The 14,185-nt window shown below is 43.6% G+C and overlaps 2 protein-coding genes and 1 pseudogene across 6 annotated transcripts; 1 reads left to right on the plus strand and 2 right to left on the minus strand.

Moving 5' to 3' along the window:
- The first annotated feature begins 1,865 nt into the window (after positions 1-1,865).
- Positions 1,866-2,002, plus strand: LOC114787261 (uncharacterized; annotated as a pseudogene).
- A 4,155-nt stretch (positions 2,003-6,157) lies between these two features.
- tmem141 (transmembrane protein 141) lies at positions 6,158-7,417 on the minus strand. Of its 4 annotated transcripts, XM_028974927.1 has the most exons (6): positions 7,258-7,417; positions 7,123-7,189; positions 7,009-7,050; positions 6,764-6,847; positions 6,508-6,615; positions 6,158-6,370 (listed from the first exon to the last, which is right to left on the minus strand). In XM_028974927.1, exons 1-6 carry the CDS (start codon positions 7,309-7,311, stop codon positions 6,300-6,302), a joined length of 426 nt encoding a protein of 141 aa, XP_028830760.1. In that variant the 5' UTR covers positions 7,312-7,417; the 3' UTR covers positions 6,158-6,299. The 4 variants fall into 4 exon arrangements, with proteins under 4 accessions (XP_028830760.1, XP_028830761.1, XP_028830759.1 ...); XM_028974928.1 differs by lacking the exon at positions 7,009-7,050; XM_028974926.1 differs by having other exon boundaries at positions 7,009-7,189.
- Positions 7,418-8,175: 758 nt separating this feature from the next.
- On the minus strand, positions 8,176-14,039 carry LOC114787132 (uncharacterized). 2 transcript variants are annotated; one of them, XM_028974924.1, is made up of 15 exons: positions 13,707-14,039; positions 12,545-12,719; positions 12,215-12,449; positions 12,011-12,105; positions 11,311-11,510; positions 11,080-11,158; positions 10,691-10,869; positions 10,269-10,592; positions 9,741-10,115; positions 9,326-9,508; positions 9,174-9,228; positions 8,907-9,087; positions 8,568-8,645; positions 8,357-8,485; positions 8,176-8,236 (listed from the first exon to the last, which is right to left on the minus strand). In XM_028974924.1, the coding sequence occupies exons 1-14, from the start codon at positions 13,913-13,915 to the stop codon at positions 8,436-8,438; spliced, it is 2,418 nt and encodes an 805-aa protein (XP_028830757.1). In that variant the 5' UTR covers positions 13,916-14,039; the 3' UTR covers positions 8,176-8,236; positions 8,357-8,435. The 2 variants fall into 2 exon arrangements, with proteins under 2 accessions (XP_028830757.1, XP_028830758.1); XM_028974925.1 differs by lacking the exons at positions 8,176-8,236; positions 8,357-8,485; positions 8,568-8,645; positions 8,907-9,087; positions 9,174-9,228 and having other exon boundaries at positions 9,334-9,508; positions 9,741-9,782; positions 9,893-10,115.
- Between the last annotated feature and the right edge of the window lie 146 nt (positions 14,040-14,185).

Below are 14,185 nucleotides of genomic sequence, written 5' to 3' on the forward strand. Positions count from 1 at the left end.
TTCCATTGTATTTGTCGACGCGGTCGTTACTTACCGCGCGTCGGAGCCCTACAGAATCAGCTCGGCCCGCTTCACTGTTTCACGTGGCCATATTCTGCCAATCGTGTTCGTATTACAGGGAAAACGTAATAAACGGAAAACTTTCTGTTTTAATAAACAACAAAATCCTACTAGTAATAACAATTATTGATATATATTAATCAGCATAATCATAATACATGTTTCATAAAAAAAATTTATGCTTTATTCCAGAAACTCCATCACGGTTATTCTATAAGGGAGATTTCCAAATGTCATCATGGTGGTAGTAGCCTAGGGGGTTACACACTAATACATGAACCAGAAAACCACAAAGTGAAAGGTTGAAACCCCACTTAGTACCATTGCGTCCCTGAGCAAGACACTTAATTGAAGGTGATTGTTTTTTGTCATTGTGATACACAGCACACAGTAACCAAAGGGACTGAAGAGTATCTACAGTCATTAGGGAACGCACACATGAGCTGGTTAACTAGAGAACCAGAGTAATTAGGACCGTTGATGTTTTAACCCCCTGCAGCGTTGCATGCTCTGCAGTGACAGGGATCACAGCGGGAAGGCACATGTGGGGGTGACGCTGTCCATTCCTGGCCAAGATACCGCAGTGGAGAGAATGGGATGGGGTGTGGATAGTACCGTCTCACATGGCCTCACCCAGATGTGTTGCATAATGTGGTTCCAGAACATGTCAGTGCATGCATGACGATAAAGAATGCAATAAACCTCTAGTATGAACTAAAATTATGTATGGCTTAAATGGAACTGGTTATGATTTAACAAGACACCGCAGTAGAAATCACCACAAAGCAGTTTTCATGCACACACACAGTACAGGCCAAAGGTTTGGACACACCTTCTCATTCAATGTGTTTTCTTTATTTTCATGACCATTTACATTGGCAGATTCTCACTGAAGGCATCAAAACTATGAATGAACACATGTGGACTTATGTACTGAACAAAAAAAGGAATAACTGAAAACATGTTTTATATATCCACCCTTTGCTCTGATTACTGCTTTGCTCACTCTGGGAATTCTCTTGATGAGCTTCAAGAGGTCGTCACCGGAAATGGTTCTCCAACAGTCTTGAAGGAGTTCCCAGAGGTGTTTAGCACTTGTTGGCCCCTTTGCCTTCACTCTGCGGTCCAGCTCACCCCAAACCATCTCGATTGGGTTCAGGTCCAGTGACTGTGGAGGCCAGGTCATTTGTCACAGCACTCCATCACTCTCCTTCTTGGTCAAATAGCCCTAGCCCACCACAGCCTGGAGGTGTGTTTGAAGTCATTGTCCTGTTGAAAAAGAAATGATCGTACAACTTAACGCAAACCGGATGGGTTGGCATGTCGCTGCAGGATGCTGTGGTAGCCATGCTGGTTCAGTGTGCCTTCAATTTTGAATAAATCCCCAACAGTGTCACCAGAAAAACACCCCCACACCTTCACACCTCCTCCTCCATTCTTCACAGTGGGAACCAGGCATGTGGAATCCATCCGTTCACCTTTTCTGCGTCTCACATAGACACGGCGGTTGCCAAGAGTGTGCAAAGCAGTAATCAGAGCAAAGGGCGGCTATTTTGAAGAAACTAGAATATAAAACACGTTTTCATTTATTTCAACTTTTTTTGTTGAGTACATAACTCCACATGTGTTTATTCATAGTTTTGATGCCTTCAGTGAGAATCTACCAACGTAAATGGTCATGAAAATAAAGAAATCACATTGAATGAGAAGGTGTGTCCAAACTTTTGGCCTGTACTGTATGTTTATCTTTGTGAAGACACTACTGTTATGGTAATTTAGAAATGTCCTTATGTTCAATGGGAAATGGTTTTACCTGGCATGGGAGATACCGTGATCAAGAAGGCGGTTCACCCATTGCACTTCGGCTTTGCTGACCCCTGAGAATTCCCCAAATGTGGAAATCTCGACTGCATTATTTATTTATTTATTTATTTATTTATTTTACAGGGGCAGTGGTGGCCAAGAAGTTAAGGAAGTGGCCACATAATGTCACGTCCATGCGGGCATGACGCGGCGGGTGCACGGAGAGGAGGACGAAGAGTGACGAGGAATGAAGGACGCGTTCACCTGACATCACGGAACAGGGGTTTAATGGTGAAGCACAGGACAGGGAAGACATCCTGATCCTGATCCGGACCGGAGTAACCCCCATTTCGGACCGGATCCTGACACATAATCAGAAGGTTGCCGGTTCGAATCCCAATCCGCCAAGGTGGCACTGAGGTGCCACTGAGCAAAGCACCGTCCCCACACACTGCTCCCTGGGCGCCTGTCATGGTTGCCCACTGCTCACCAAGGGTGATGGGTTAAATGCAGAGGACAAATTTCACTGTGTGCACCGTGTGCTGTGCTGCTGTGTATCACAATGACAATCAGTTCACACAAAAAAAAAGAAAGAAACAGTCCAGACATTGTTCATGTTGTAAATTACTCTGGTTACTGGAAATGACTGTTAATGATGGAATAACTGCAAATATGTGAAGAATAAATTAATCAGCAACCATTAGTCTTTATTTCCAATGCTGTGTAAGTCTGTTACAGCTTCATTCATTATTAGAAATCCATTTTCAATTATTTTGGTACATTTGAAAAAAGTTGAACTGATTAAAGCAGCCATAAAACTGGCCAAATTCACACTACTGACAAAATTCACAGCACAGAATCTAGTGCATCAACAAATGTGGTGTAAGAATGGACATCACGGGAGCCTGCTTTTGCCTTGCATAACAGATGTCTGCAGGGGGAAGTGTGACATTCCTGTGTCGATGGTTGTGCGTGAAGATTCGACACCTCTGTTTTACATGCCTTTTGTCTGACGGTTACGTGTGAAGTATCAGCCATCAGGACCGCCCACCCTCTTTGTCTTCCCCAAATGGGAGGCACCGGGGGCGTGACATCAGAAACAACAGGTTCTGATTGGTCAGTGACCAGGCCAGGGGTATAAAAGTCGGCTCACATGTGGAAAAAGGGACCTCTGAGCTTCTTGCTCAGGGGTTTTTCCATCGGAAGCCGGGAGGCTTCTGAGCCTTTCTCTCCCCCTCTTTTTCTCTTCTCCCTCTTTACTCTTTCTTCTCATTTTTATTTTCTCTGTAACCTTGGTACCTTTTTACATTCAATATTCACATGTAACCACAATAATTATTTACCGGTTATTAGAAACTGTTCATTTTTAACCTCTATTGTGCCATGCCTCTTTCTGCCAGGTAACATCAAATTGGAGTGGTTGAATACAGTGCTTTGTGTGGAGGGAGAAAGAGTTTTTTTCTACACACTCTATTCTCTTCTCCCACACCACATGGTCTTCATGGTCTTTTTACAGTGGGTTACATTAATACCTCAAACTTTCTTTTTGTAATTTGTTTTTCATTAGTTTAAGATACAAGTGTAGCGTGTTCTCTGTACAAAGCAACATCATTTACACGGGAAATAATTTCTAAAGAAGAGTCTAAGTCTAACTTTTTGGTTTAAATATATCCTCTGCAAACACACTTACACACACAGAGAGAGACACGTCCTTTCTGCATTGTCTCTGTGCACTGGTCTACTGATTTCTAAGCTGGGTCGCCGCATTATCTTTTTTTTCTTTCTTGAGAGGAAGTACTGCAAATCTTTAAATCTTAAGAGTTTTAAACAAAGCTGTTGCATAGTTGCAGGGTTCTGTGGATTATGGGCATGGCTAAAACAGAACCGGTTATGATTACCAAGAAAGTAAATTCAGATTAAATTTGATGATTGTTTTGCTATTGTTGTTTTAAAGATTGTGTAATATGTGCTATGCTGTGTAGAACCGGCCCATGATGCCTATCTGACTTTTTTGTTTGTAAGATGGACTCTTTAATGACTTGTGCTTTGGTTTCTATTTTCACCTGGGGAGTTATGTGGTTATAATGGTTCTATTGTTTTGCCAACAGCCTCCACAATCATTCCTTTAACTTGATCTGAAATGAAAATGTGGCCGCATGGCGGCACAAGGACGACATGGCCCCACTTCTCAGAGGTTGTGCGTTCAAATCCCGGCTCTGACCTTGCTTATGTGGAGTTTATAGCCTCCCCATAGCCTCCCCAAGTTGACGTAGGTTTCCTCCTATCATTCAAATGCATGCACAGTAGGTGGAATGGCGACTGTAAATTGGAAATAGGTGTGAGTGAACGGCTTCTGTGCGTGCGCCCTGTGCTGGATTGTGCCCCACTCTGGGGGATTCAGCCTGTATCCTTGACCCAACGCCTGCTAATTGTACATTGCTCAAAAAAACAAAGGGAACACAAAAATAAGACATCCTAGATTTGAATGAATGAAAATGAATATTCTTTACACAGTTGAATGTGCTTGACAACAAAAAAACACAAAAAATTATCCATGGAAATTTATCAACCCATGGAGGTCTGGATTTGGAGTCACACTCAAAAGTGGAAAAAACACACTACAGGCTGATCCAACTTCGATGTAATGTCCTTAAAACAAGTAAAAATGAGGCTCAGTATTGTGTGTGTGGCCTCCATGTGCCTGCATGATCTCCCTTCAACGCCTGGACATGCTCCTGATGAGGTGGCGGATGGTCTCCTGAAAGATCTCCTCTTGTTCGGATCTTGGTCAGTTATATTTCACAGAAGTGTGATTGACTTTGAGTTACATTTTCTTGTTTAAATGTTCCCTTTATTTTTTTGATCACTTTTTTGTGTTCTTTAACTTTTACCCGTTTTAGGTGAGTCACTTTTGAGCTTAATTAATTCATAAATTTCTCTTATATGTTCCTCTATCCCTTAAGACATCCATTATAAAACCAACACTAAAGAAACCTGGTCTTAATCCTGAGGTTTTATAGTATGTACCATAGTATAGACACTGCCCTACTAAAAGTACTAAAGGAGCTTCTCCCATATATACATACCAGCACTTTTATCTCGGTGCTAGATCTCTTGACATTCTATTAAATCGACTAGAAAAGCTAGTTCAAATTCCACTTGTCGGATCCTTTCATTTTGTTGGACTAACCAAAGAAAAGGTTCCACAGGGTTCAGTTCTAGCCTCTTTGTTATTCTTGTTGTACATGTTGCCTCTCAGGCAATTGACTTGTATTAATTTTGGCATCAATTTACCTTTATGTACAACAGAGTGTGTGACCTTTGACCCTGGTTTATTATTTGAGTGTCAAATTCAAAATATTTCTAGGACAGTGTACTTCCACCTAACAAATATTGCTAGAGCCAGCAAGTTTCTCTGATGCAGGAGTCACCCATGTATGCAAAGTCGCTGTTGGAAACAGAGGATTTATTTTTGGAACCCCAACTCTTGGCAAACACCCGACAAGGAATATTCAGGCATGCATTAGATAGTTTCTATATATGAATCCAGGCTAAAAACCTACTTATCCTGTCACGTCTCAGACCCAACATGAGAAAAACAAGCAAGTTGACAGGTGTTTGAATCCTGATCGCTGTCAATTTCTTGTATGTTTATTCAACACTGTCACATTGCATTTTGGTTTTATTTGGTCCTGTTCCATTGTGTTGTTTTGTTTTCAGTTTATTCAAGTGAAGTGATTGTGAAACACTGCAGCACAACACATGGTGCACACAGAGAAATGTGTCCTCTGAATTTAACCAGCCATGAAGGGCGCCCGGGGAGCAGTGTGTGGGGACGGTGCTTTGCTCAGTGGCACCTTGGTGGATCGGGATTCGAACCCACAACCTTCTGATTATGGGGCGCTTCCTTAACCCTCTCTTTTTTTAGCCCATCCGCTCTATTATGTGGGAAATATCTCCTGAAGAGCATCCTGGTACAGATTGTTCACTTGGCATTGCTGACCTCCTTTGATCTCCATGTTTGGCTATTGTGTTTAATCTTTGATCTCTGTGTGCAAGCTTTTGTAAATCTTGCTGTTCCAAGCAGCAAAACACACGTCCTTAAACCTCAAAATTAATCCACATTACATGATTCACTTTGCAGATTATCTTTTGAATGCACAGCACCCTGAAAACCACAGCTGTCGCCTGAAATCTTACCAGTGCAATTTAGGCCACACAGGTTATACACACTAAGAGCAACACGTTATACTGAGAGATTAGCTGAAGAAATTGATAGAACTGCAACCATATATATAGGGGGGGCAGATGTGGTTTAATTTGATTTGATTAAAAATTACATTCTGGGGAATAAGATATGATTGCTTATGAACAATGATCAGCAGATTCACAAAAAAAAATTAATAATAAAATGTATTGATGCAAAATGTCTCCTGTCAGTCCATCACATCCCCATACACTGTGACTTTAGGTTGAGGAGATTCAGTTGAATGAGCAGTTTCCTCCTCTGGAACACAGTACACAATTATTCATGTAGACACTACATGTGACACACAAACTGTCCACATAATTCACAATGCAAAGCAAAGCCTCCAGTGATCACTGTTTATGTATCTGTGAAATAGTCATCAACTGGAAACCTACGCTCAGGTGTCTGGCCTGGGTATCTTCCCGTCTCAAGAAAGATCCATAAGTCCGAACACTTCTGGGTTTCCCGTCGGGTCACTGCATAGCTGCCAACCGATGAGCCCACTGTGGGAGCAGGGTTCAGTCAAGAGAAAATCAGAATTTAGACAGATTTAGGATCTCAAATGTGCAATGTGCATGCGTCTTATTCACGCTAATCTAAGCGCACATTTAGGGATGTAAACATTGGCATCATAATGCACCGCGCACTCACCTATTGATATTAGCAAGTTCCATTGAAAAGGGTAAGGAATTCTCCTCTGTACAGCTGCCTGGACAGAAAACAGCGCGCCCGTACCTGTTGGGAAAACACTGGTTATGACGCACACTTACTATTGTGTCCCTGAGCAAGACACTTAAGTTGCTCCCTGTAACTACTGATTGTAAGTCGCTCTGGATAAGGGCGTCTGATAAATGTTGTAAATGTTACTGGGAGGGTACAGGGACTCGGATATTTACCCAGTAGGAACACTAGAGGTCGCTGCTCAACTTCGCTGATCTCTGGGGTAGAAAACACGTGAATTCCCCCCTTTCCAGGGGTTGCATGCAGATATGAAACGTGGTCGCTCTCACCCAGAATAAACGTCCCCACTCCCTTCATGAACGCGTGGGACTGGCAGGCGGCGTACTGCTGCAGGCCCTGCCGGAAGCGGGAGCGGCGTTACAGCAGCGCAACACGATCCGGCGCCTCCGTCGGGGCGAACTCACCGGACGCTTGGCGGCCAGCTCGTCGTCGACCTTGCGGACGCCCAGGTTGACCATCCCGCGGGCGAAAAAGACGAGTCGCCCTGCTACGTAACCCGTGGACCGAGTTCCGCAAACAGAAGACAAGGGATCCACCAAGAGGAGGTTCCAGCAGAGCTCGCCTCCGTGTGGCCGGGAGGTGTCAGTGCATTGGAAAATCATTTATAATATAACATCTCCAATATGGAATTTCCACAAAAACTCTTAATATTGTGTTTCTTGCGGACCTGGCTTAAAATTCCAGCCAGGCTGCTGTCTATGTGTGAGTCTTCAATGTAATTAAAACATTATATTTTTGCTATATGATATAATATACGATATGCACAAATTATTAATTAAATAACGTTCATATCTTAATATACATTATTTTTAAGTCTTTTTCTCATGCAAAATCTTTCATTACTTTATTACATGACACAATAAATTACATACAATGCAGTTCTACAATATGCAGTACTGTGCAAAAGTTTTAGGCAGTAGTGATGCTAATTAAAGGGGTTCAATTAAACTCTGAATCATTATTATTTAAAAAAAAGTGGCAATAATTTAGATTTGAGAAAAACTGTCGATATCTAGAGATGTGCTACAAGTTCTCACCCAACTCTATAAACTAAAGAATGGTCTCTGTTACAAGCAAAAGTCTACAGATGGAAAACAATATTGTATTGTTGCTCAGAGAACAATATGATATAGAAGTCTCTAAAACATACTGTCATTGTTTAATGAAAAATAAGGACATACTGCAATAAACAGTTTAGATAAATCAATATTTGTTAAACATTAGATAAAAAGTGACTTTTGCACAGTAAAATACACAGTACATGCATACACAGACATATCACAATGTGTCACACAACTTTCCAAATCCTCTCATGGTCACTCAACTTTACTAGCAAAACAATGCCTCCCAGCATGGTGACAATGAGGTCTTGATCCTGTTTGTCTGGTGAAGAGAATCTTGTATTATTTATTTAACTCCCTTACAAAGAATCACCACAAAATGGGGAAGAATATTTGGTTTGGTCTCAAAAAAAGGAAGGAATATGACATAATAATTCAGTACCTGTCTCTAAGTAGTCTGCTTGGTAGGTGTCCTCTCCAGTCCAGTTCTGTCCAAGTATATGACACAGGCTGTACAATCCTCACCGCTTCTGCTCAGTACAGAACGTCACAGTCAGAGGTGTGGCGAACACTGACAGACAACGAATAAGCAGATAATCCCAGACAATCCTCAATTCAGGACCCCCGAACATGATCGAGAGACAGATACTGACTACTATGGGAGTTTATGAGAGGAAATCTGCCCTTGTCCTGTTGCTCTCCTTTCTGTGCTTTCCACGGCAGCACCATCCCTGAAACAGAGATTCAGATTTGATCTGATCTGCTCTATATTATACACAAACAATGCAAGCTATTTACAACTATCCATGCTTTTACCTATACCATAAACAAATACAATACACATCACTTTATTTCCTCGAATATTTTATATTGAGAGTAGTAGTTACTCTGGTTTAAAATAATTTACATTAACCATCAGGTACCTATTAATTAGTCCTGCACATGTTTAAATGCTTTTAGAAATTAGATTTTTGGCTGTTCTACTTGAATACCTGGGTTGGTTTTTGCCCGTAAAAGTGTGTGTTTCTGACATAGCGAATGACTGGTTAGAAGGTCAAGCTCGGCCCTTGAGCGTACGGGTTTGTGAGAAACACTCCCAGGGTTCTCATTGGTATCTGCAGTCTTCTGAGGTCTTTGCCCTGATTGAAGCCCAGCCACAGGCTCCACCGTCCTCTGAGTTCAAATTAGAACACAGAAAACATGTAAACAAATACGTTTTATGAAAAGAAATGTTCTGTTTGAATAATGATAAAATGCACCTTTTTGGAGTTACTGCCTTTCTTGTGATTATGATGCGTGGGCCCTGAAAGTATCCTGACGAACACAAGTTATTGTGCTCACAACTCTATAGGACCCCCAGATAAGCATTTGCATCGCCGGTAAATAAAACTGTAAAAAAGTTAAGATAAACCTGCTTCCATCTGTGGCCTGGGCCACGTCCTCAGGTTGGCTGGGTGTATGTAGCAACCCCGGCAGACGACCAAGTGAAGAGGGAGGCTTCCGGACCTTTCCACTGACCTCACTGGGCTCTTTAATGGCTTTGGCTGGGTTAGCTGTCTGAACTGGGACTTGGCGGTTGGGATAGTACTGACACCTGAGAAGGATGCAGATGGACCAAGACATTTAAAAATCAAGGTTCAGTTTCACTCTGAAAAAAAAAAAAACTAATTTGAAACAAAAGTAATCAGAAGTATAATAACAAAGTAATTAGGATTTAATATTTCTATCTTACCATTTGCATTAAAATGGTAGATTATTGAAGTGTGCATTATACATGTTGGCAGCTAACACTGTTTTTTTACCTCTGCGTGTGCAGATATCCATACCTGGCAGTCCTCTTGGTGATGGGGCGGCTCTGACAACGCCCCCTGGAGGTGATGGCAGTGACAACGCACGTGTATGCAGTGTTGACGGAGAGTCGGCGAGCCGTGTATACCCGCTCAGTGCCTAGGTAAGCCACACTGCCGTTTATTCTCACCTCGTAGTTGAACAGGCGACCCAGGGGCACTACAGGGGCGCCCCAACTAATGTGCAGTTCATGCCGACCCAGTACCGCCACCGATAAAGTGCTGGGAGCATGGTCCTGAAATTCAACTGTGTGGACCTGCACCTCAGCACCTGGACCAAGCATATCCCCTGGTCCAACTGCACACACCCGGAGATGGTAGTGGGTACCCGGGGACAGTCCACCCACAATCACCCTAATGTGAGGTTAAAGCATCTCTCAGTCCACATTTATTCACGTAATGCAAAGCTCATGTCATTTGTAGAGTTTAATAACATTTACTAACAAGCTCATATACTGAACTTTTAGCTGTCTTGTAAAGAAATAAAGGGTAATGAAAGTAGCTCACCCTAGTTCACCTGTAGTTTCCAGTAGCACGTTTTCACGGAAAATACGATACTTTTTTGGCTTCACCTCCCCTTCAGGTGCAATCCATCTTAGCCGCACTTGTGTGGCTGTGCAGCCAATCACAAGCAGCTCACGTGGAGGGCCCGGCCTCTGCCTCACCTTTTCTGTTTCAAAGACCGCAGGCTCACTACAGGGACTGGTGTCCCCATCAGAGGTGGATAGCTTGAGCTGCAGAAAAAGGGTCTTCCCAGAAGCCAGGAGAGAAGGTGGAATAGTCATGTGACACATGGGGCCACAGTATAGAATGCTGTCTTTGTTCAGAAGGCTGAGAAGAAAACAGAGGGGTTTAATCTATTAAAATTGCCCACAGTCAACAGTTTTTTACAGCTAATAACATCACACAAGGTCTTGCACCCAACACACCTATACGTGACCTCAAGGCCACTCTCAGGGACACATGGCTCCCACGTCACTGCATATGACCCCTGGATTAAGCGGTTAACCCTCACTGGAAAGGGCTTTGGTAGCCGCTGCAGTTTTCTCAGACAGCCATTCACCTCCTCCTGGAGCTCAAGCCCCAGGAAAGGACAACTGGACAGAGACTGAGGCACAGATGCAAAAATCAACCTTACAGCATATCAGCATCATTAGGAAAAATTCTGAGAGGGATGGAAACACTCGGTAGATTGGTATTTCATTAAACCCGAACAAAACATTAGTCCCAAACCACTGATCCAAGTTATTGGAAATGCACTGGCACAGACCGTCATAACTGTGGTGGCAAATTAAGTTATGAAGCTTTTGAAGTCCACCTGCAGCTGTTGCTCTAAAAGCCTGTGTTGTCTCACTCGTAGGACTCCAGAGGGCCGTGACACGAACACTTTTACTGTCCTGTGAGGGAAAGGAGATGGATTTAGCAGATGAAGGCATACGGTGTGAACAATGCAAATAGAATGGCCATGGTTCTGAATCCACTATGAATCCACTATGTTGGACAAAGTTTCTTTGTCAGTAACTGTAGGAAGTTTGCTACTAATTCTTACATGGCTGCAAACCAAGCACAATCAGGCTCCTTTCTTAATAAAAGCTGGAAAAGGCCATCCAGCACGCTGGGAAAGGAAGGGCTATCTAGGAGTAAGGTATGTCCATCCGTGTCAGTTGCCAGGCAACTCAAGGCAAAGCAGGCCGTCTGCCCTGCGTCTGGCCCCGCCTCCTTGCACAACAGCGTCTGTAGACTGCTGACCTGGTGAAAAAGTCTTCATTCAGATAAAACAATGAAATTGCATGTAGAAAATGGTAAGACTTTTCATTTGCTTCTCATAAGCTCAGAAGACAGAACAGATAGATAGATTAAAATCTGTAATTTCGTCTTTAATCACTCACAACTGAATCACTGAGAATCGTTGAGACTCGGTTTATGGGCATGTTTGCAAAACTCACAGTAAGTGTGCACAGTATGCACATTTGGGCAGTTGGTTGCTCCACTCACAGCAACAGGCAACTAGCAAATGTGACTTCTGAGGCCCCAGAAGAACATGTGGGAGGAATTACATGCTGTGCATTCAGTGTCTGCTTTTTTAAATTTAGTTTCAATTTCTCTCTAAGTGGCCTACATGTCCAAAATGGTTACGTAGTACAATACATCTTCTTTTCTTCCTGATTTCTGAATGTTCCTTGCTCCTTGAAGCATATAAACAAACGTTTCTGGCTGACATATGTTCTCCCTTTGATGTTTCATCTCACCAACTTGTGTTCTCTGGCCTCTGCCAGGATGAGGGTTCTGCCCAGTTCACTTCCACACAAACGACCTACTGCAAAGGCAGCATTCATTGCTGTGTCTGCAGAGAGAGATACCAGGCAAGACATGCCATAAGGCACACTAGCACACAACACACAAAGGACACATCCCTTGACCACTGCCATCTCACATTCTAGTATAATACTAACCAGTGTGGCCGTGGCCCAGGCACTGTACCAGGCGTTTGATGGTGTCGGCGGCAGAGGAGTGGCTCAAAAGGCTCTGGCAGGCCACCTCACAGAGGCACAGGCGTGCAAGGATTAACGCAGCCGAGTTCACTGTGCTGTCCCTTATATTTTCCAAAAGTTGAGGCAGATGGTCCAGAACCTGCCGGCAGATATCATCTCGTTTCAGGAGCCATTTGCGTCCCTCTGAGCTTTCAGCCTGTTGGATTAGATCATAAAAAAGTGAGGATCGTGTGAGGTGACATTCAGACCGAATATGAATTCTGATCCTTCGTTTAGGACTGTTTCATTTACCAGAGAAGCCACAGCGCCAGCACTGTACATCACGGTGTTAGGGTCATCTCTGGCCAAAAGCTGTGCTAAGAGGCCCACAGGATTGTTGTCTCCCGGGGTCCACTCCTGCAGTTCTTGCACTAGAGCCTCGTTTTCCAGCAGTGCCCCGAAGATGTAAGCTGCACTGCTGCACAGCCTGCAGAAGCACAAAAAGAAACCATGCAGACCCCATTAAGAGGAGCCCATTGAACTGAAGGTACTGACATTGGTCTCAGATGGCCTTATTGAGGGCAATGTTAAAAAAAATACTCAGTTGAATGTATAATACGATGGGTGTTTTTTATTACCATTGTCATTATGAATCTATCTTTTCAGATCAGTAATATTCTAAGCTTGTGCACAGAAGCCTTTCGCCCATCTGTGCTGTTTGTCTAAACAGAAGAGCAACAACTTCACTCATAAATGTCAGGCAAATGATGCGTCCTCCTACATAAAACATGACGAAGCACAGGCCATGGTAGGATTTCTTCAGTGAACTCCAGAACACGTATCTCACTCTGACATACCTTAAATCGCTCAATAAAAACAGAGTGCACACACCACACTCACACCTACATACAGTACAAACAATAAAATACCAATTAATTTAGTGCACGTGCCTTTGGACGTCGGGAGAAAACCGGAGGAAACCCAGGGAGAGCATGCCAATTTCTAGTTTGGATTCAACCTCACCTGCCTAGTTAGTGTGATGCCACGTTACTAACTGCCACACCGCCTTGTGGCCATCAAATAAACACATTTACTAAAATTCTGACATATGTGCTTTCCTGCACTGTAGGAATACCTACTATTACCAGGAAAATATCATGCACACACCTCAGGGCTCTTTGTTTTGTATACTCAAAATCTATAGAAATCGAATGAGAATTGCTGGTGTCTTCCTCTTGTAAGTCGCTTTGGATAAAGTAAATAAAGTAAAGTAAAGCACACATAAATATGTAGGAATGTAAACGTTGCCCAATCCTTCTCTAGGGGACCCATTGTTCTGCTTGAGGTCAGCCAACACACATAATTCAGTCAAATAGGATTATTATCATTGAACCTGAAACTGCGCAGCACTGCGGGTCCCCAGGACCAGAAGCAGGGACGTCTGATTCACAGCATCAACACTTCCTGTACTTACCAGGGGTCGGGTGACCGCAGCAGCGTGGTCAGAACCACAGCACACTGCTTTCTGCTGGACTCCCGCAGGATCTGCTCCACCAGAGCACGTCTACTTTCCTGAGCGAGTGCACACAAGACCCCCAGGGCTTCCAGCACATGTGAGGGGTCCGAACACAACAGCCAGGCCAGGACGTTGTCTCTCCGGCACGGGCTGGGACAGCACGCCATTGTCCAAGCAGCACAGGTTCTGAGGACCGGCCGAGCCTGAAACGCTTTCAACGAGGCCGTCCAGCCATTGAGAAACGGTGGCAGACACCACGCAGGAGATATCCTCAACTTTATCCTTCCCCGAGAAGAGTCCCCAGCATCTGGCCCGTCGGCGAGTGCGCAGGCGCAGTGAAGGCGGTCGCCATGGAGACGCGCTGCTGAAGGTTAACCAGGCGAGTTCGGCCAGTAAAACGTTCGTGTTTATTAAAGTCGTATTTCGTGCGACTGAGA

This window comes from Denticeps clupeoides, chromosome 3 (genome assembly GCF_900700375.1).
Source record: "Denticeps clupeoides chromosome 3, fDenClu1.1, whole genome shotgun sequence".
Classification (NCBI taxonomy): Eukaryota; Metazoa; Chordata; class Actinopteri; order Clupeiformes; family Denticipitidae; genus Denticeps; species Denticeps clupeoides.

Coding starts and splice junctions, on each gene's coding strand:
- LOC114787132 (XM_028974924.1), bottom strand. CDS start 13,915: ATGGCGTGCTGTCCCAGCCCGTGCCGGAGAGACAACGTCCTGGCCTGG. Junction 12,720..13,706: donor CTGCGGTCACCCGACCCCTG/GTAAGTACAGGA, acceptor GTGCTTCTGCAG/GCTGTGCAGCAGTGCAGCTT. Junction 10,593..10,690: donor GGCCTTGAGGTCACGTATAG/GTGTGTTGGGTG, acceptor TTTTCTTCTCAG/CCTTCTGAACAAAGACAGCA.
- tmem141 (XM_028974926.1), bottom strand. CDS start 7,311: ATGGTCAACCTGGGCGTCCGCAAGGTCGACGACGAGCTGGCCGCCAAG. Junction 6,616..6,763: donor GAACTTGCTAATATCAATAG/GTGAGTGCGCGG, acceptor CTGCTCCCACAG/TGGGCTCATCGGTTGGCAGC. Junction 6,371..6,507: donor CCCAGGCCAGACACCTGAGC/GTAGGTTTCCAG, acceptor ACTGTGTTCCAG/AGGAGGAAACTGCTCATTCA.